Source organism: Symphalangus syndactylus, chromosome 11 (genome assembly GCF_028878055.3).
Source record: "Symphalangus syndactylus isolate Jambi chromosome 11, NHGRI_mSymSyn1-v2.1_pri, whole genome shotgun sequence".
In the NCBI taxonomy this organism is placed as follows: domain Eukaryota; kingdom Metazoa; phylum Chordata; class Mammalia; order Primates; family Hylobatidae; genus Symphalangus; species Symphalangus syndactylus.
Genome location: NC_072433.2, coordinates 40338376 through 40360450, shown reverse-complemented (window position 1 = coordinate 40360450; position 22075 = coordinate 40338376). Strand labels below are relative to the sequence as shown.

The 22075-nt window shown below is 38.0% G+C and overlaps 1 protein-coding gene across 10 annotated transcripts in view; it reads left to right on the top strand.

Moving 5' to 3' along the window:
- Positions 1 to 22075, top strand: part of RBL2 (RB transcriptional corepressor like 2) — a 76438-nt gene that overhangs the window by 15313 nt on the left and 39050 nt on the right. For 7 of the 10 annotated variants that reach the window (XM_063612692.1, XM_055297597.2, XM_055297599.2 and 4 more), the window contains 13 exons: positions 2571 to 2699; positions 4332 to 4492; positions 4585 to 4649; positions 5535 to 5721; positions 10346 to 10512; positions 12627 to 12736; positions 13432 to 13535; positions 15105 to 15242; positions 16316 to 16480; positions 17932 to 18043; positions 20778 to 21047; positions 21251 to 21531; positions 21615 to 21791. In XM_063612692.1, the coding sequence (XP_063468762.1) occupies positions 2571 to 2699; positions 4332 to 4492; positions 4585 to 4649; positions 5535 to 5721; positions 10346 to 10512; positions 12627 to 12736; positions 13432 to 13535; positions 15105 to 15242; positions 16316 to 16480; positions 17932 to 18043; positions 20778 to 21047; positions 21251 to 21531; positions 21615 to 21791 (2066 nt within the window). The remainder of the gene's footprint in view (positions 1 to 2570; positions 2700 to 4331; positions 4493 to 4584; positions 4650 to 5534; positions 5722 to 10345; positions 10513 to 12626; positions 12737 to 13431; positions 13536 to 15104; positions 15243 to 16315; positions 16481 to 17931; positions 18044 to 20777; positions 21048 to 21250; positions 21532 to 21614; positions 21792 to 22075) is intronic. The other 3 variants (XM_063612693.1, XM_063612695.1, XM_055297601.2) reach the window with 2 other exon arrangements.

The window sequence follows — 22075 nt, the reverse complement described above, 5'->3', positions numbered from 1 at the left end:
CATTTTTACAGCGGCTACAAATTTTAGAATGTGTGACTGCTGTTATGTATGATGGTAATCTTTTCATATAATTGTATTGGGCAAGTATGTCTGACTTTAGGATTTTTATCTGTTTTGTTTGTCTCTTATGGCATATGTGTACTTAGAAGTAAATATATTTGGTACTATATATAATATGTACAATACAATAAAAAATAATTTCATTGTCCTTAGTTTGTTCTCACTGGACCCGTTGGGGTGGTTTTTTCTCCGTAATAACTCAGTGTTTGACTTTTATTTCATTAATTCAGTTTATAATAATTCTGCCTTAAGAACCTTTGTGGATTGGGCATGGTGGCGTATGCCTGGAATCCTAGCTACTTGGGAGGTTGAGGTGGGAGAATCGCTTGAACCTGGGAGGCGGAGGCTGCAGTGAGCTGAGATTGCACCTCCAGTCTGGGTGACTTCGAGACCCTGTCTCAAAAAAAAAAAAAAAAAAAAGAACCTTTGTCCTCTCACAGTCCACCACTGTGATCTTTTATAATACACGATGATCTTTTCTAATAGTCATTTAATTGCTTTAATTCAGTTCTTATTTATTTGGGGGAAAGGTGTACTCTTTTATAGCCACCTTTCTAATGACAAGCCAACTCTGGAGATGAAACATTTCTATTTACTTGTTATCTTTGTTGATTAAAAGATAAAATATCTCACAAAGTCAGATTTATTTGTAAGGTCAGGATTTGAAATAGAAAATATGTCATGTTGAGAGAGTCCTAGAATTTAATTTAAATTGGATTCTGATCTTTAGGGGCATTTCAGCTTTTTATTAGATGTTACAGTGCTGCCGTTTTTTTTTTTTTTTTTTTTTTTTTTGCCTTCTGTGGCAAGTGAACACCAGTAACAAGTTTAGGCTTGTTGGTGTGATGGGCTTGGTAGCTTGAAATCAGTAGGTGCTACTTACTTCCTTTTTTACACGTGAGGAACCAAGTATATTTTAATATTAAACCTCTTTATAAGTTGGTTTGGCTGTATCAATGCACAGTTTAATGTGTTGATTATCATTTGCCTCTTTGGCAAAGAAGAATTTTTTTTTCTCTTTAGTTCATTTAAGTTGATTTGTTGAATGTTTCCATCTATACAAAAAAAGAATTGCTTTGTATATGCTGAGGTAAGTGGTAACTTTCTTTGGAGGAACAGAGAGAAAGGGAAACCTGAAACAAAGCTGCAGGTGTGTGTGCGTGTGTGTACATATACACTTGGGTAGGCATTAAGTGTGAAAATGCTGAGGTTTGGAAATAATTCTTCATATGTATGTTAGCTATTTAAATTGAATTTATCTGATGATACAAGAAGGTAAAATCACTATGAAGCATACATGTGCAGTGTTTAAGTAAAAAAGGGATGGGCTTAAAGTTATAAAATAACTAGAAATAATTCTTAATTTCCTAGAAATTAAGATAATAATAAAATGGTTTAACTACATGTAAAAATGTGTTCAGTGTTAGAGTTCAACCAGCACTGGAGAAATGACATGTTTCTGTCAATTTAGGTTTTTGATTTCTTATTTCCTTGTTACCAAGCATCAGCAATTATTCTTGGGATTATTAGCTCTGGAATTGAAAGATATTTAATGGTACACCTGTTGCATTAATTTGTCTGAGTTTATATAGAAAAGTATTAAAAATGTTACTGTTGGAGTCTGATAAAAAGTTCTGGTCTTTTAAAAATATGTATATGAGAAATGGCGTGAACCCGGGAGGCAGAGCTTGCAATGAGCTGAGATCGTGCCACTGCACTCCAGCCTGGGTGACAGTGAGACTCTGTCTCAAAAAAAAAAAAAAAATGTATATGAGAATAATTATATGAATTATTTTTTCGGCTGTCTCCTGAGTATTTCTAATAATTTTCATGACAGAAAAATGTTTTCATGCAAAACAATTTCTTACAGTTTGAGATAATTTATAAATTTTTTTGTGTTCAGAATTTTCAAAGAAAAGACCAATGATAAAGTTTTAGTCAGCTACTAGGTATTTAATAAACACTTAATGAATGAATGGCATTTTTAGTAAAGTTATAGTTTTCACTAAGCTGTTAGACATTTATTAAAGGCCAGGCATGGTGGTTTACATCTGTAATCCTAGCACTTTGGGAGGCCAAGGCAGGAGGATCACTTGAGTCCAGGAGTTCAAGACCAGCCTGGGCAACATAGCAAGACTCCATCTCTACAAAAAGTTTTTAAATTAGCCATGTGTCGTGGCGTGTGCCTGTAATTTCAGCCACCCAGGAGGCTGAGACAGGAAGATCCCTTGAGTCCAAGAGGTTGAGGGTGCAGTGAGCCATGATCATACCACTGCACTCCAGCCTGGGTGACCCACCAAGACTCTGTCTCTTAAAAATAAATAAATAAATATTTATTTATTAAGATATAAGAGTAATATCTCAAAATGTAAATTTACCAAAACACTTATTGTAATGAGTCAATTTTGTACAATGTTTTGTAATGTCATAATAATTAAAGGAAGAAATTATTTTTAAAATGTTACAGAGTCAATGCTAATTTAACTCTATAACTGCTTATAATCCTGCAGGTAATTTCCCCATGATTAGTGATGATTTGGTCAATTCTTATCACCTGCTGCTGTGTGCTTTGGACTTAGTTTATGGAAATGCACTTCAGTGTTCTAATCGTAAAGAACTTGTGAACCCTAATTTTAAAGGTAGGTTTGTAAATCAAAGATTTTTGGGCAATCTGCGTTTCTGTGTTATGTTTACCCTTGGAGTTGTATAGGTTTCCTAGCATCAGTATTTTGAAAAGCTCCTGTCATTATAGTTATCCAGGGTACTTAAAACCAAGAGTCAAGCTGCCTGTAAAAATATTTTTGGATAAACAGTTGCAGATACCACAAAGTTTAAAGTCTTAAATGACAACTTTAGAAGTTTCTGAAATATATACTCAACAAGGAGAAGGCATTTAGAAACTCAGAGTTGCAAAGATGACATTAAAGCTGATAGTGTTTTTCTACATTGGCAAACTTTGTGCCTGACACATTGTAGGAGATGAAAAAGAATTTGCTGAAAGAATCTTATTTCAAATTTTGGTACAGAAGAATAGTTATGGTTCTAAAGTAAAGAAAATGAACTTTCATCTTTTAAACTAACAGATATATGGAAATGATGATTTTGGCATTGCATTTAATAGAACTTAGGTATATAATTTCTATGAATGATAAACAGTTACAAGCCCAAATTATTTACAAAGCAAATATTAAAAAGTATGTATAGAGTTAAAATAAATATTGCTGCTGCTATTTGAGTAATATTGTAATAGGATTCTGGGTGATTCTCAGTTTTGAGGTGATCTCAATTAAAATCTCAGCTTGTCTATCAAGGTAGATTTTTAAAATTAGTGGAGTTCAGTTGCTCCTGGTATGGTAAATTTAATGTTCCTCAGATTCTTTTCTGTTCTTTCTCTCATTTCTATCCTAACTCCCTTTTATATTCCCAAAAAGCTGCTTCCTTTCACTTTTACCTTTTTTTTTTTTTTTAATTAAAAAGAATTTTTTTTTGAGACAGGGTCTCGCTCTGTCACCCAGGCTGGGGTGCAGTGGTACAATCACAATTCACTGCAGCCTCAATCTCCTGGGCTCAGATGATCCTCTCATCTCAGCCTCCCAGGTAGCTGGGACTACAGACATACACCACCACACACAGCTAATTTTTTGTATTTTTCAGTAGAGATGAGGTTTCGCCATGTTTCCTGGGCTGGTCTCAATCTCCTGGACTCAAGCGATGTACCCACCTTGGCTTCCCAAAGTGGGTTATAGGAATGGAGCCACTATGCCCGACCTTTACCTCTTTTATTTTTATTTGATTTTTTTTCTTTTGTGCTGAGTCTAGGGCAAGAATAAATTGTAAACTAGTATGAAATACATCTAATACATTCAAATTAAAGTATATAATCTCTGAAAAGTGTAATTTTTTTAAAGTGGCGTTTTTTGTTTAAAAGTAGACTTACTTGCAAAGTTATATTTTATTTTTGTGGTTTTTAGATCTTAGTATCCTAAAATTTGATATCCTAAAATTTAAGTTTTAAGTTTCCCTTAACCATCTCTACATAAATAATTGAATAACTGAAATCTGAAATCTTTTGAGTAATGATACACTTTACTTCTATTTGCCATTTTTTGACAAATTCTTAGTGTTAAAATAAGCCCATATATACTGTTTCCTATACATTTGTATGCTAAGTGGTATACTAATTATACTCTATGTTTTACATTTTAGTTTATTACAAATTGGCTTATTGTGTGCTAACTGATATCTCTGTTTTGTGATTCTATACACCATAGGCCTATCTGAAGATTTTCATGCTAAAGATTCTAAACCTTCCTCTGACTCCCCTTGTATCATTGAGAAACTGTGTTCCTTACATGATGGCCTAGTTTTGGAAGCAAAGGGGATAAAGGAACATTTCTGGAAACCCTATATTAGGAAACTTTATGAAAAAAAGGTTCGTAAATAGCAAAGAAATAACGTGAAAATGTTTTCTGGAGAAAAACTTGATTTAACATGACGACTTAAGGATCTCTTCTTTCATTATAGCTCCTTAAGGGAAAAGAAGAAAATCTCACTGGGTTTCTAGAACCTGGGAACTTTGGAGAGAGTTTGTGAGTACTTCTGTATAAAATGTTTTAGTATTTTAAATTGTATACTTAGGAAACTTCAGAGGTTAGTGTTTTTATTGTTTGTACTTTGGAAACTGAGAATATGTTTTGTGAGAGAATACAGGGAAGCAAAAATTCTGTCACCTAATATAAGCACACTTTTTAAATGTGTTCAAAATTGTATGGCTGTTTTTGAAGTTTCATTAAGCTTCTGGATTATAAATTTTGTAATAAATTCTTTTGGAACTATATGGGTGAAAATTGATGATGTGTAAGTGTGGAAGTCTTCAGGGGTGCCTAGAGCAGCTAGACAGATAGTTAAGCTTCTCACCAGAAGCTGCACCTACCAGCAGCTGAAACACTGTCAGCAAAATACTTGTACTGTGTGATGGATGAGCATGGGGATAGCAGGATTACATGTGATACCATCCAGTTTTTGTTTTGTTTTGTTTTTTGAGATGGAGTCTCGCTGTGTCGCCCAGGCTGGAATGCAGTGGCATGATCTCGGCTCACTGCAACCTCTGCCTCCCTGGTTCAAGCGATTCTTCTGCCTCAGCCTCCTGAGTAGCTGTGAATACAGGCGCGTGCCACCATGCCCAGCCAATTTTTGTATTTTTAGTAGAGACAGGGTTTCACCATATTGGCCAGGCTGGTCTCGAACTCCTGACCTCATGATCTAGCTGCCTCGGCCTCCCAAAATGCTGGGATTACAGACGGGAGCTACCGTGCCCAGCTGTACCATCCAATTCTTATAACTACAAGTTACCCTACCAAAGTTTAACTTTCAAAAAATTACTAGAAGTTTTAGTAAATAAAAAAATGAAATAATTAATTGAAATGGCAGTTCTGTGAGAGAGTACATTTTGTCTGTATTTGTTTTTCCTATAGTAAAGCCATCAATAAGGCCTATGAGGAGTATGTTTTATCTGTTGGGAATTTAGATGAGCGGATATTTCTTGGAGAGGATGCTGAGGAGGAAATTGGGACTCTCTCTAGGTGTCTGAACACTGGTTCAGGAACAGAGACTGCTGAAAGGGTGCAGATGAAAAACATCTTACAGCAGCATTTTGACAAGGTGAGTTTAGCCATGCCAGAAGGGTAGAAATACAGGAGCAGGTAAGCCAGGGGTTCTTTTTTATTTTGGTAATTTCATGTTTGTGTTTTACTTGCTTACAGTATGAAGGAGAAAATTCTCATCATACTTCTCTTAATTGAAAAAGGTATCTCTATGATATTTGCTTTGTTAATATCAACTTTCATTTTAGTGAGGTCTGAGAAAAAGAGAAATTAATATAAATTTAAACAAATGTGTCATGCTGATAATAGTTGGTTTTAAAAAGATGGGCCAGTAATATGTGGTCTTATATGTAGTGAACGTAGTGTAGGCATTTAGAAAGTGATAATTGACCTGATTGGGACCTTCATTTAAGAGACTGGAGAAACTGAGGATCTACAGTCTTTAAGAAAATTCTTTTAAACTGAATTTCAGAACCACGTGGTATTATTTCAAACAGACACTTAGGGTGATGCAGGCCAAGAGTTTCCCTTCTGCTATGTGGTGGAACAGAAAACACCAAACTTCTGGCAAGTGCCCCCATAGAGACACTGGGTAATCCAAGGGCCAATTCACCTGGAAGTGAGCTGCTTCAGACTTGAGACTGGTCTGCTTATTCATTCAACAAATATTCCTAAAGCATTTTATATGTCAGGTTGTGTCCTGGACACTGGAGATAAAGCAGTGAACAAAATAACCATGAGAACCCTGTTCCAAAGAAGCTTATATTCCAGTGTGGGGAGATGTACAGGAGATAAACAAGTAAATATATAGTATGTTGGGTGATGATAGATGAAGAAAATGGAGTAGTAATACAAAATATCGAGGGGAGGGGAGAATGGGATGGGTGGGCTGTAGTAGGTAAGGTGGTTGGGAACAGTGTCACACATCAGAAGTAAGTGAGGAAGCAAGCCATATGAATAGCTGGGTAAATGTATTTGAAGCTGAGAGCATAACAAATGCAAAGACGTGAGGTTGGAACAGGATTAGCTTTTTGGAGGAACAGTGAGAATGCTAGCGTGGTAGGAATACAGTGAGGGAAAAAGTGGTAAGAAGTGACGGGAGGCCAGGTGTGGTGGCTCATGCTTGTAATCCTAGCACATTGGGAGACTGAGGCAGAGGATTGCTTGAGTCCAGGAGTTCAAGACTAGTCTGGGCAACAAAGCGAGACCCCGTCTCTACATAAAATGTTAATACAAAAAATAAGCTGGCCATGGTTGTATCCACCTGTGGGCCCAGCTACTTGCGAGGCTGAGTCAGGAGGATCCCTTGAGCCCAGGAGTTCCAGGCTGCAGTGAGCCGTGATCGCGTCACTGCACTCCAGCCTGGGTGACAGAGCAAGAGCCTGTCTTTAAAAAAGAAGAAGAAGAAGAAGAAGAAGAAAAAGAAATGCAGGGAAGAGGGAACAAGAGAGCCAGACAGACCATGTAGGCTTTGGAAGCCATCGTAGGGACTTTTGCTTCTGCTCTGATTGAGGTGAAAGCCATTAAGAGGGTTATTAAGAAGAGTGATTTACATTTTTAAAGGTCTTCTGGGAAAGTGGGATTAGAGGCAAGGGTGGAAATAGCGAGTTAAGAAGCTATTGGAAAGATTCTGGCAATAGTTTATGGTGGCTTGCTTCAGAGAATGGTTTGTAGCTGGGCCATATTTTGGAGATGGCACCCACAGGATTTACTGAGGGTTTGGATCTAGGGTTTGAGAAAAAGAGAACAGTGATGTCTCCAGTTGGGTGAATGATATAAAAGCTAAAATCCTGACAAGTGCCTGTAATGTTGTAAGTTATCTGGCCCTGGCTCTCTGAATTCATCTACTTTCCTCCCTTCTCACTCACTTATGCCACATTAACCTCCTTTTTTGTTCTTCAGATATGCCAAGCATGCCTGCAACACAAAGCCTTTGCCTTTGCAATTCCCTCTGCCTAAACCGTATTGCTTCAAGAGATTCATGTGGCTTCCTTCTCACTTCATTCTGGTCTCTGATAACCCAACTGCTATGTCAATAATAACCACAACATCCTCCCCAACCCTCAGGACTTCCTTTCCCCCTGACTCTGCTTGCTAGTGTTTCTCTTCGTATTTATCACTGTCTGACAGTAAGTAGGGAGGTAGGTAGAAAGAATTGTTTATTACCTGTCTCCTTGCATTAGAATATAAGCTTCACCAAGGCTGTGACCAGTGTTGTATGTAGCCCTTGGCACATAGTAGACATTCGGGAACATTTACTACTGAAATTTATTAAGAGGGAAGAGCAAGTCTGGGGGAAGGGGAATCAAGAGTTTAGGGTTATTAGCATGTTAAATTTGAGATGTCTTTTAAGCATCCTAGTAGAGAAGTTGAATAGACAGTTGAGGTATACAAGACCGGAGTTCACAGTTACAGTAGAGGTTAGGGGTTGTGTGTATATGTCCTGGGGTCGTCAGGATACAGATAGGTTTTTTTTTTTTTTTTTTTTTTTTTTTTGAGACGGAGTCTTGCTCTGTCACCCAGGCTGGAGTGCAATGGCACAATCTCGGCTCACTGCGACCTCTGCCACCCGGGTTCAAGCAATTCTCCTGCCTCAGCCCTCTGAGTAGCTGGGATTACAGGTGCCTGCCACCATGCCTGGCTAATTTTTTGTATTTTTAGTAGAAATGGCATTTCACCATCTTGGCTAGTCTGGTCTTGAACTCCTGACCTCATGATCTGCCCGCCTCGGCTTCCTGAAGTGCCGGGATTACAGGCATGAGCCACTGTGCCCAGCCGTAGATGGCTTTTAAAGCTATAAAATGAGGAGGGAGTACTTAGAGGTATGATTTGAGAGAGAATACCAGAGGACTAAGGACAAAGCCCAGAGTCACTCCAAATTTTGTAAGTCTTCATTTGGAGATGGAACATCCTAATATTTTTAAGATACCGACTTAATATTTGCACCCAAGTTAAAGAAAGATTCCTCCTGATCAGAATGAACAGGAAGCTTTAAGCTAAGCACAGTGCTACCAAGAAGCACCATGTTGACCTTGAGGACTCTGGCAGGAAGCTGTTTGTGGTTGTCACACCTAGTTTCCTCTGTGAAACTACTGCTGCCTGTGGGTGATGTGGTTATATGCTGCTGGCTGCTGTTGATTCTCCTGTTTGTGTACAAGGTGTTTTTCCCTCCCAGTGCCTCCCAGTGTAGGCATTGGTTCATGCACAGTGAAGTAGTTGGCTGCAAGAAACCTTGTAAGGCAGGGAGCAGCCTTTTGAATGCAATTAATCTACCCAAATCATTTTATTGACTTAATTATAGAATGAATTTCTTTGAAACAAAGTGAAAGTCTTAGTTGTATTGCACTTTAAGACATAGAGAAAACATGTAGGTTTGTTTCTGTATACAGTAAATTTCTGTGCTTTTCTGTATCTTATGAAACTTGAATAGTTGACTCTATTGCCAGGTGAAAGTTTTGCTAGGTTTTTTAAAAAATTAGAATAAGTACATTTAATACACAGGGAAATTTGGTTTATCTTGAATATTAAAAGACATTGTTAAGCTATCTTAACCTTTCAGAGTTTATTTGAAAAATCAGAAAGATGTTTTACTAGCTCCTTTGACACCAAGTCACATCTTTTCCATATTTATTGTCAAGAATGTTGACTTTAACTTATTTCTCTGAAGACCTGTCTACCTTAGGGGGAAAACCTGTGATAGATTCTGGTAACCAAAGGTAGAGGAGGGGCAGGAAGACCAGTGAAGGCTGTTCTGCATCAAGTTACCTTTTTAGGGAATGTTCAACTTATTATCTGTCTCTGAAGCAGATCTGAATATTTGGATGGTGGGTGTATTAGTTCATTTTAACGCTGCTGATGAAGACATACCCAAAACTGGGAACAAAAAGAGGTTTAATTGGACTTACAGTTCCACGTGACTGGGGAGTCCTCAGAATCATGGTGTGAGGCGAAAGGCACTTCTTACGTGGCAGTGGCAAGAGAAAAATGAGGAAGAAGCAAAAGCGGAAACCCCTGATAAGGCCATCAGATCTTGTGAGACGTATTCATTATCACAAGAATAGAACAGGAAAGACTGGCCTCCATGATTCAATTACCTGCCACTGGGTGCCTCACACAACACGTGGGAATTCTGGGAAATACAATTCAAGTTGAGGCTTCGATGCAGACATAGCCAAACCATATCAGTAGGCTTTTGTTAAATCATGGATTTTTTTTGGAACCAAATTTAATTCACAATTTTCTTTTATCTTTGAGTGTCTGCAAAAATAGCAGTAGATGGGAATTGTGAAATTCTATTTCTCAGAGCAGAGAATAATAGTCTTAATTTTTTCAGGTGAGCAGAATGCTTATCTTTGCCTCTGAGCATAAGTTTTGCAAGAGGGAATGTAGGGAGCTATACCTTATTTTAGAGTTTTAACTTTTAAGAGACAAACTTTCAGTTAGCTAAAATACAAATTATTCTTTCACACCTTTGTCTTCACATGGATATTGGCGGCTCTTAATGCTGTTATGTTTAAATTCCAAGAATGGTGACATTTGAGTCACTAAAATTTATGGATATTGTAAAGATAAAGTCTTACTGGCTTGAAGTCCCAGTTGTGAAGTGAATTAAAGTCTTTCTGGCCTAAAATAATGTTCTTTTAAATATTTTTATTAATTCTATGTAATTTTTTTTTCTTTAGTCCAAAGCACTTAGAATCTCCACACCACTAACTGGTGTTAGATACATTAAGGAGAATAGCCCTTGTGTGACCCCAGTTTCTACAGCTACGCATAGCTTGAGTCGTCTTCACACCATGCTGACAGGCCTCAGGAATGCACCAAGTGAGAAATTGGAACAGATTCTCAGGTTAGTTTGAGCCCTGTCTGCTTTCTAAGATTTGGTTATTGACCATTTTCCAATTTCCTATTTTTTCATTATTAGTGCCTTAATTCACCCATGAATAATTTTATATCAATTGTATACTGAGTCCTGTTGTGAGTCTATAGAGGACCTAGCAATAAGATGTATAAGTGGAAGATCTTCTTTCCTTAGATTTCTTTAATATAATACAAGACACAGTAACTAATAACACCAGACACTGTAGAATAAAGCACAAAACTGTCTTATTGCCAACTGTTCTTTCAAGATTTCAGGGAGTGGTGGGGTAGGGGGAAGCTCAGTGATGATGGGAATTGTCAAAGGACTTTATGAAGAGGGTTGAACCTGAGGTAAGTTCTGAAGGGTGACTCAGATTTGAAAAGATTAATAGAGTTCCACACATTCATAAAGCAGGACAAAAACCACTGTAACTTTTGTAAGCTCTATAAAACATCCTTATCCTGGAAAGGAAGTTCACTGCATTTAGTTCCTTTGATCTCCCTGAGACTGGTAGGAATATCATTGAGTTTTAATTAAAAGCCCAGTAGGCTGAATCTTATCATCTTATGCATAACCTTTGGCAAGTTGATTTGAAAAGTTACCTCCAAGGTCTCTCTCAGTCCTAAAACTTTATGATATGATGACGTAGACCCAAAAGGACCCTATTTTATTTCTGATGGTGGTATATCAAGAAGACCCTATATGTACACATAAGTAATTTCCCACTCATAGCCAGGCTTCTTAAATGCCAACTACTTTTCCTTTACATTTTCGTGAAGTCTACTTTATTCATAAACTTGATTGTGATTTATACTCAACAAGTTATATCTCTGTGGCCTCTTCCTGAGTCATGTTTTTCAGATGCACCTTGTTTGCCTTGAATTTAGAAGCATTTGGTAAATACATTTCAGAAGCCATCTTAATCTCTGTATCTTCCAGATCTCTTTACAGTTTCTAACTAGGCATAACAGCGTTTTAAATCTTAGGTACCATTAGTGGGGTTAAATAAGTATTACCAGTAAATACTAGGTAAAATAAAGGGTCCTATTTTTGTTGAAAGGTATGTGTGTGTGTGTTCCCAGAAAAATTCTGCTTGTATATATATTCAGTAGTTATCTCTAGCAGGACTATAATTGATTTTTATTCTCTTTATAATTTTTTAAACTTGCTTCATTTTCACAAAGAATATGTATATAATTATATATATATTTGTGGTCAAGATAAAAACAGTTGTTACAAAAAGCTTACATGGTGATAATTTGTATAATGCTTCCGCATTGAACATATATTGCTTTCTAATAATAAAAAGACTGAAATAAACCTCATTGGCGGGAAAAAAATGTAGAATGCCAGGAACAGTTTATATGAGTCTGTAGTATGGGTTTTACACCCCTTCATTCTATTTTCTTCCAGGTGTTCTTAATGGGAGTTTTACTGCCCTCTAGGGAAATAGTTAAGGGCAAGTTTGGGATCATCAGTAACTGGGGATGTGTAGGACAGGTGGGGGACAGTCATAGATATCGAATGGGCCCAGGGGCCAAGGTTGCTAAACTTCCTGCACTGAAAGGTGTAGCCCCAGCTGGGCGAGGTGGCTCATTCCTGTAATCCTAACACTATGGGAGCCTGAGGCGAGTGGATCACTTGAGGCTGGGAGTTCGAGACCAGCCTGGCCAAGATGGTGAGACCCCATCTCTACTAAAAATACAAAAATTAGCTGGGCGTGGTGGCAGGTGCCTGCAGTCCCAGCTACTCGGAGGCTGAGGCAGGAGAATCACTTGAACCTGGGAGGTGGAGGTTGCAGTGAGCCAAGATTGCACCACTGCATTCCATCCTGGGTGACAGAGTGAGACTCTCTCTCAAAAAATAAATAAATATATAAAATAAAAGGTGTAGCTCCCACAAGGAAAGTTTTTTTTCATTCAAACTGATAATACCACCACCTTGGAAAAGGAAGTATGGGATCACTTGGATTAATTTGGGAAGTGTATAGTTCCTGTTCAGAGTGTTTTATATTTACATGTTAGTGAAATTATAGAAACATTTTAACCCCTTGTGACTTGACAAGACCTTTAAATTGTGTTATTTCTCATTACCTTTTTTAGGACATGTTCCAGAGATCCAACCCAGGCTATTGCTAACAGACTGAAAGAAATGTTTGAAATATATTCTCAGCATTTCCAGCCAGATGAGGATTTCAGTAATTGTGCTAAAGGTAAGGTTTAATATTGTTATTCTGCTTTTATTTTTGAAGTTTAACTAAATGGAGTCATTTCTTACTAAGAAAGGTGAGGAAAAGATCTATGACTTTAGACTGAAGGCTAGGATATGGCTGTCCAATTTTTCTGGTCAACCAAGTGATTTCCGAACCCTTCTCAGTAAGATAGAAATTTTAGAGTGGTATCTTTATTATATTGGACTTCTGATGCTTTTTTATCTGCAAATCTTTAGGTTTCTTTTGTAAACTGGAAATTAAATAGAAGTGTAGTGATTCTTCAACATATTGAGAATAAGGACAGAAGATATCACTGTTATGGGCCCAATCCTGGCCTAGGAATTGTTTGATGTCAGGAATTGGAACTAAGTAGTGTGGAATAGTAAGCCAATTACATACCTCTTAGCATTGGTCTGTTTTGTTCAAACATAAAGGGAAAAAAAAGGGTGTAAGTCTTAAATGATATTACAGTTCTTTATGTGCAAATTTCATTTAATAATTTTAGAAAAATGTGACTGTTACCATGAAGAAAATTAAGGTATCTTAGGGATAATTAAAACACCAATCATAAGAAGTGTGCATATCTAAAGTATTGGGTTGGTTTTTAAATTTTATTTTGTGAGTAAAGAAGGAGGAATGGGCCTTTATTTTCTTTGTGTGCCATTTTTGTGGGTTTTTGTTTTTTTTTTCTACAGAAATTGCCAGCAAACATTTTCGTTTTGCGGAGATGCTTTACTATAAAGTATTAGAATCTGTTATTGAGCAGGAACAAAAAAGACTAGGAGACATGGATTTATCTGTGAGTAAAATAACCAATGTATCGATCAGCGCAATGAAACAATTTCCTTCCTGCCCTATTCTGTGGGTTGTTTTTTTACTTTATTTATAGTCTCCTTTCATGCACAAAAGTTTTTAATTTTGATGAAATCCAATTTATTTTTTCAGTAGTTGCCTATGCTTTTGTTTTATGTATGTATGTATGTATGTATGTATGTATGTATGTATTTACCTATTTGAGATGGAGTCTCGCGCTGTCGCCAAGGCTGGAGTGTAGTGGCACGATCTCAGCTCAATGCAACCTCCGCCTCCTGGGTTCAAGCAATTCTCATGCCTCAGTCTCCCAAATAGCTGGGATTATAGGCATGTGCCACCATGCCCAGCTCATTTTTTGTATTTTTCGTAGAGATGGGGTTTTGCCATGTTGGCCAGGCTAGTCTCGAACTCCAGACGTCAGGTGGTCCACGTGCCTTGGCTTCCCAAAGTGCTAGGATTACAGGTGTGAGCCACCACACCTGGCCTGTTGCCTGTGCTTTTGGTGCTTCAGTAGCTTTTAATTAAAAAATAATAATTATTGACAATGTTGGAAAATTATAAGCAAAAAGAAGAAAATAAAAATCACCTATGATTAATGTCATCCTGTGATAAACATATTCACTTTTGGTACATGGTCATCTAGCCAGTCACCTGCCTGCCTGCCTTTCTGTTTTTTTGGGTTTGTTGTTGAGACAGAGTCTCACTGTGTTGCCCAGGCTAGAGTGCAGTGGTGTAATCTCGGCTCACTGCAACCTCTGCCTCCCAGGTTCAAGTGATTCTTGAACAGTGTTGCCCAGGCTGGTCTCAAACTCTGGACCTCAGGTGATCTGCCTGCCTCGGCCTTCCAAAGTGCTGGAATTACAGGTATGAGCCACCTGCCTGGCCCCTTTCAATTTTTTTTTCCCTTTTTTTTTTGAGCCAGAGTTTCGCTCTTGTTGCCCAGGCTGGAGTGCAGTGGTGCAATGTCGGCTCACTGCAACCTCTACCCCCTGGGTTCAAGTGCTTCTCCTGCCTCAGCCTCTGAGTAGCTGGGACTACAGGCATGTGCCACCACACCTGGCTAATTTTCTATTTTCAGTAGAGATGGGGTTTCACCATGTTGGTCAGGCTGGTCTCAAACTCCTGACCTCAGGTGATCCGCCCACCTTGGCCTCCCAAAGTGCTGGGATTACAGGCGTGAGCCACCGTGCCCGGTCCCCCTTTCAGTTTTTTATAGCACTTACTGTAAATACTGTTTTGAAACATCTTTCCCTGTCATTGTTCTTCTAAGCATCAGGGTGTGTGTGTATTTTGGTTAGAGATGTAATCTCTTTTAATATACATTTTATAATAGGTAAGGTTTTAAAATTCTCATACATTTCTTTTATATATTTCCTCTACTAAAAAATGGGCTTTATTTATATAATTAAGAAAGGTTTTATAAGAAAATAAGGACACACTTTGCACTCACTCGGAAAATGAGACTTTCTTTGGTATTTTCATTTAAGTTCACTGGGTATGAAATGACTTTTAGACTAAGTAAATGTTTCTAAATGCTAATAACTTTATTTTATAGGGTATTCTGGAACAAGATGCGTTTCACAGATCTCTCTTGGCCTGCTGCCTTGAAGTCGTCACTTTTTCTTATAAGCCTCCTGGGAATTTTCCATTTATTACTGAAATATTTGATGTGCCTCTTTATCATTTTTATAAGGTATTTTTTAAAATATGATACTAATGGGGATATTGTAGATGAGACCAACTTCCTGTTGTTAGTCATTTAGTTCAAGTTAACATGTAAGTACATTTATTCTGTTTTTATTTACATAGTTAATCTCTATTTGTGGAGTAGAAAAGAAATAGAATCTTAAGACCTATGTAAATTCTTTTAATATTGTATGAAAGATCTATTTTGGGTAAAAGCTTGATTCCTCTCTATCTAATAAAAGTTTTTAGAATACTGTGATTTTTATGAGCTGAGAAGGCTTAAAAAAAGTAGCACACATGTCACTAGCTAATCTTGTATAGCAGCCTTTTTTGATTTTATGAAAATTAAATACCATTGAAAATGTCAGAAAAAAAATAAAAAGTTCTCTTTCATGTGTTACAGAGAGGCATAGAGTTAAAGCATTGATTTGGTAGCTATTTCTTTTTTTTTTTTTTTTGAGATGGAGTCTTGCTCTGTCGCCCAGGCTGGAGTGCAGTGGCGCCATCTCGGCTCACAGCAAGCTCCACCTCCTGGGTTCACGCCATTCTCCTGCCTCAGCCTGCCAAGTAGCTGGGACTACAGGCGGCCACCACCACACCCGGCTAATTTTTTCTATTTTTAGTAGAGACGGGGTTTCACGGTGTTAGCCAGGATGGTCTCGATCTCCTGACCTCGTGATCTGCCCGCCTTGGCCTCCCAAAGTGCTGGGATTACAGGCTGGTAGCTATTTCTTGATACTGACTTAGCATATGAGTTTATCTTAACTCTCATAAGATAGTCAAAACTAATTTTTATAGTGGCATAGATTAAATGTTTAGAGATTTTTATATGGAATTTTAAGAGTAATGTTTTTCAACCTCAATGTACAAAACATGTATTTTCATTAAAAAATTTTGAAATACATCGCAATGTAAACCATTTTATATAATTCATGGTTTGAACTATAATTATTTACAAAGACAGTAAAAGGAAGAGCAGCTGTTTCAAAATAATATTTCAACTTGTAATTTTGACTAATTTCTTGTCTAAATATTTAAAAATAATAATTATTCAGTGAACCAAGACATTTTTTATTTCAGGTGATAGAAGTATTCATTAGAGCAGAAGATGGCCTTTGTAGAGAGGTGGTAAAACACCTTAATGAGATTGAAGAACAGATCTTAGATCATTTGGCATGGAAACCAGAGTCTCCACTCTGGGAAAAAATTAGAGACAATGAAAACAGAGTTCCTACATGTGAAGAGGTTTGTGAAAATAACATCTTTTTGTGAGAAAAATACATCTGTCTAATCTATTAATAATCCTTTTGGGGATGGGAGGGTGGCAATTGGGTTTAATATGTTATAATTACACCTTGTTATGAGAAAAACCTTGGACTGTAATGTCCCTCTCTACCCACAAATTGGGAAGGTGCCAAGAGACCAAAGAATGACTCAGACAAGTCCAGCTTGGCAAGTAGATACGTTTATTAAGACTTACATATGGAGGAGGCAGAGGTGGTGGGGAAAAATAGAAGACTTATATACAGGGTACTCCTAGGTAGCAGCAGGACAGTTCTAGAGATCCTCGCCACCTCCCATCGCTAAGCTGCTTTTAAGCTAATTTTCTGGCTCTTTGTCTACTATGTATGTGCACGATGGGACTGTTTTCCTTGGTAGTTTCTCAGATCTTCTCTGTGATGTTGGGGTTCTCAGGGATACCTGTTCCTTGGCTGGGCACCATGGCCTTGGCTCACTGCCCAGCCTTCAGGGTTTAGGCAGCAGACATACACCCTTAAGTAAGGTAGGTGACCTGTCACACTTCACTCCATGTCAAAGAGGAAACGAGTCATAATTTGTGGTTGTCCTAAGATTTTGGTGACAGAGTAAAAACTCAGTGTTCTTTCTTGATTTCTTTATCAAGTTTCTTTCCCATACAGCAGTGGTCGAACCTTTTTGGCACCAAGGACCAGTTTCATGGAAGACAGTTTTTCCATGGACAGGGTTGGGGGTGGGGGAGATTTTGGGATGATTCAACTGCCTTACATTTATTGCACACTTTATTTCTATTATTATTACATGGTAATATATAATGAAATAATTATACAACTCACCAAAATGTAGTCAGTGGGAGCCCTGAGCTTGTTTTCCTGCAACTAGATGGTCCCATCTGGGGGTGGTGGGAGACAGTGACAGATCAGCAGGCATTAGATTCTCATAAGGAGCATGCAATCTATATCTCTTATGTGTGCAGTTAACAATAGGGTTCACACTCCTGTGAGAATCTAATGCCACCACTAATCTGACAGGAGGCCAGCACAGGTGGCAATGTGAGCAATGAGGAGCAGCTGTAAATACAGATGAAGCTTTGCTCACGTGCTCACTCGCCTGCTGCTCACCTCCTGCTATGTTGCCCAGTTCCTAACAGGGTCCATGGCCCAGGGGTTGGGGACCCCTGCTTTAGAGTGGTTGATATTCAAACTCTCCAAACCAGTAATGAAGTTTGACTCGTATTTAGTATCCAATTACAAGGTTTTGAATTTTTTGACTGCCAAAAGTTTTTTTTTTTTTAACTTTATTATGAAAATGGGAAAGACAGCTGATTTTATTTAGATGGAATAATTGTTAAGATACTTTTTCTGCCTTAGATTACTATTGTATTTCTAATTAAAGTGCTTTTTTGGATACTGGCATTCTGTGTAACCAATTCTTCATAGGTCATGCCACCTCAGAACCTGGAAAGGGCAGATGAAATTTGCATTGCTGGCTCCCCTTTGACTCCCAGAAGGGTGACTGAAGTTCGTGCTGATACTGGAGGACTTGGAAGGAGTAAGTTTAAAATACTAGGAGAATATTTTGGGGCTTACTATCTGGAAATTTAAATTTCATCTAACCCTACAAGTGAAGTTAATAGGGTATACATAGAAGAAAATATTCCATGCATTTTTGTGCCACATGGTCACTTAGAAGAAGGGCCTTTAAAGACTATTTAAGAACACAGGAAAATGCATGATATAACAGGTAACTTTTAAAAAGGATAGACTGCTATATTTATTTATTTATTTTTTGAAACAGAGTCTTGCTGTGCCAGTCAAGCTGGAGTGCAGTGGCCCAGTCTCAGCTCACTGCAACCTCTGCCTGCCGGGTTCAATTGATTCTCATGCCTCAGCCTCCTGAGTAGCTGGGACTACAGGCATGCGCCACCATGCCTAGCTAATTTTTGTATTTTTAGTAGAGAAGAGGTTTTGCCATATTGGCCAGGCTGGCCTCGAACTCCTGACCTCAAGTGACCCGCCTACCTCGTTCTCCCAAAGTGCTGGAATTACAAGCATGAGGCACTGCGCCTGGCTGACTGCTGTATATTTAATATGATCCCTATTTTTAAAGTGTATGTTTATTTATAAGCATACAAAATAGTGGAAATGGAAAAACCAAACTGTTAAGATCATTGTTGGGTGATAGAATTACTGGTGATTTCTGTAAAATTTTTAAGGCAAATACATATTACTTTTAAAATCAAGAGAAATAGAAAAGCCTTCTTAAAGATAGAGCTGCATGATCCAGTTAGGTATAGACAAGCCAGTGAGTTAAGACAACTGAGTATGTTCCACTTTGTTGAGCTGTGCTACCCTAGTTAATGTGACATTAGTGCTGGCCCAAGAAATACAGAAAAGGGCAGTTTTGCTATCCATCTGGTTTATATTTTTTAGGCAGCTGCTTAGAAGATCTGCAAGGTGAAAGGTTTTAGTTTACATACGTGAGATAGAACTACTTTTTAAAGAGCAATTCAGTAAATTCAGAGAGTTCTAAATCCTTGGATCCAATTAAAAGAATATTCTTATTTCTAGATCAGTTTTATAATGTAATTGATAAGAACTGGCTATAGAAGAAATACCAGTTTTAAAGTCAGGAATCACTCTAGGCTGGGCATGGTGGCTCATGCCTGTAACCCCAGGACTGTGGGAGACCTAGTGGGGAGAATTGCTTGAGCCCAGGAGTTCAATACCATCCTGGGCAACATAGCAAGATGCCATCTCTACCCCCCCCAAAAAAAATCACTCTAAGTGTATACTTAATACACATGGATAATCCTTATGAAAAGTCCTCATTTTTGAAAGATCTGACAGCTGGTCTTTCTTAGTCTATTTTTGTAGAATTTTCCCTTCCCTAATCTACAGATTAGGAAGACTTGACTTTAAACTTCATTTTCTTTGTACTTATCACTTCTCAGTTTTCCTGAGATCTCTTGATATTTTATGAGAAAAAATGATCATAATCTATTCTGATTCTGCTGCTTTGTACCAAATACAAATCTAGTAAGTTTATTTACTTTTGTATCATCTGGAAGTAGAAATGTTAAGCCACAGTTTGTTAGGATTTACTCCTATCAGTACTTCTTACAAACTTCCTACGTATATTTTAAATTTTAAAAACACTCTGATGCACAGCTCTTAGAAGTGGACACAGAAGAAGGAAGAAATGCTTCTCAAAAATTCAGACATTGGTGTGAATACTTAAAAATAGACTAAGCCATAATGGGTTGTGTACCACTGAATCATACACTTAAAAATGGTTGAATGGTAAATTTTATGTTATATATATATAACCACAATTTTAAAAAACTAGCCTGTAATACCAGCACTTTGGGAGGCCAAGGCAAGTGGATCACCTGAGGTCAGCAGTTAGAGACTAGCCTGGCCAACATGGTGAAACCCCATCTCTACTAAAAATACACAAATCAGCCATGCCTGGTGGCATATGCCTCTAATCCCAGTTACTCAGGAGGCTGAGGCACAAGAATCACTTAAACCCAAGAGGCAGAGGTTGTAGAGAGCCGAGATCAGGCTACTGCACTCCAGCCTGGGTGATAGAGTAAGACTCTGTCTCAAAAAATTAAAAAAAATAGTAACAATTTGCCCCAAACCATTGAATTGTATAATTTAAGTAGATGAAATTTATGGTATATAAACTGTTTTAAAAAAATCAATTATGCTTAACTGAATCCAAATCATGCATGTCCACCTTGCTTAAGAACATTATTGAGTTTTAATAATTTTTTTATATGTGGAAAAAGAGATCAAAGTTGATCAAAATTGCTCCTAGATGACATACTACCAATCATGTCCCCTTATCAAATAGTGGCTCTGTAGTAAAATCACATCTTACATGAGTGGTAGGTAGAAAATGGATATGATAGAAAATATTATAGAAAAATATAATATAGAAAAATAGGGTAATTCCTTAAATTGCCCCTAAATCATGAAGGTTCTTTAGTAGTGGAAGACAGAGTTGGGTCTGATTTGGGAAAGGGGGAATGGAGAAAGGAACACTGCAAGACAAAAAATTCAGTTTTAAAATTGTGCTCTCAGTAGTGTTCACTGAACACTAATGAAAATTCACTAATGAATACAGGTAAGATATGACTTCTGTAATTCTTGTTTGCTTTTTGAATTATGAAGTATTTCAAACACTGTAGTTATTTTTTAACATAACAGCCCTTGGACGGAAGTCAGATCTGAGTCTCCTTGAGTTAAATGCTTTGTTTGATTTGTTTTGACTCTAGGCATAACATCTCCAACCACATTATACGATAGGTACAGCTCCCCACCAGCCAGCACTACCAGAAGGCGGCTATTTGTTGAGAATGATAGCCCCTCTGATGGAGGGACACCTGGGCGCATGCCCCCACAGCCCGTAGTCAATGCTGTCCCTGTGCAGAATGTATCTGGGGAGACTGTTTCTGTCACACCAGTTCCTGGACAGACTTTGGTCACCATGGCAACCGCCACTGTCACAGCCAACAATGGGCAAACAGTAACCATTCCTGTGCAAGGTAAGGAAGGCAGAGTTGGATATTGAGTTCCTTCTCTGTGGCATGTATTGAAAAAGTTAACCCAGGGTTTGGCTAGAGTGACATAGGGGACAGAGGAGTGATGGGGAGAGAGGGTTTGGGAGAGGAGAAATTGTAAACCTCTGCCCGGAGAACCTCTTATTATCAACATTTTCTTCATGCTTTTTTTCTCTGTCGCAAACTAGGTATTGCCAATGAAAATGGAGGGATAACATTCTTCCCTGTCCAAGTCAATGTTGGGGGGCAGGCACAAGCTGTGACAGGCTCCATCCAGCCCCTCAGTGCTCAGGCCCTGGCTGGAAGTCTGAGCTCTCAACAGGTGACAGGAACAACTTTGCAAGTCCCTGGTCAAGTGGCCATTCAACAGATTTCCCCAGGTGGCCAGCAGCAGAAGCAAGGCCAGTCTGTAACCAGCAGTAGTAATAGACCCAGGAAGACCAGCTCTTTATCGCTTTTCTTTAGAAAGGTAATTTTTCACTTACCCTTATCAGAGCATGAGCTTGGGAAATACAAGTGTTAAAGTTTGAAATGTTTTCGTTTATCTCCTAGGTATACCATTTAGCAGCTGTCCGCCTTCGGGATCTCTGTGCTAAACTAGATATTTCAGATGAACTGAGGAAAAAAATCTGGACTTGCTTTGAATTCTCCATAATTCAGTGTCCTGAACTTATGATGGACAGACATCTGGACCAGTTATTAATGTGTGCCATTTATGTGATGGCAAAGGTGAGTACCATTTGGAATTGTAAAGGCAAAGATAGGTCTTCATTACTGAGAACATTTTTTAACCGCTTTCTTGAGATACAATTTAGATGCTCTATAATTCATCTATTTAAAATGCACAACTAAATGGGTCTTAGTATATTCACAGATATGTGCAATACTCACCACAATTTTAGAACATAATATTCCATTGTATGGTAATACGAGAGTATTTTTATCCATTTATTAGCTAATGTATATTTTAGTTGTTTCTACTTTTGGCATATATGCATAATACTGCTATTAGC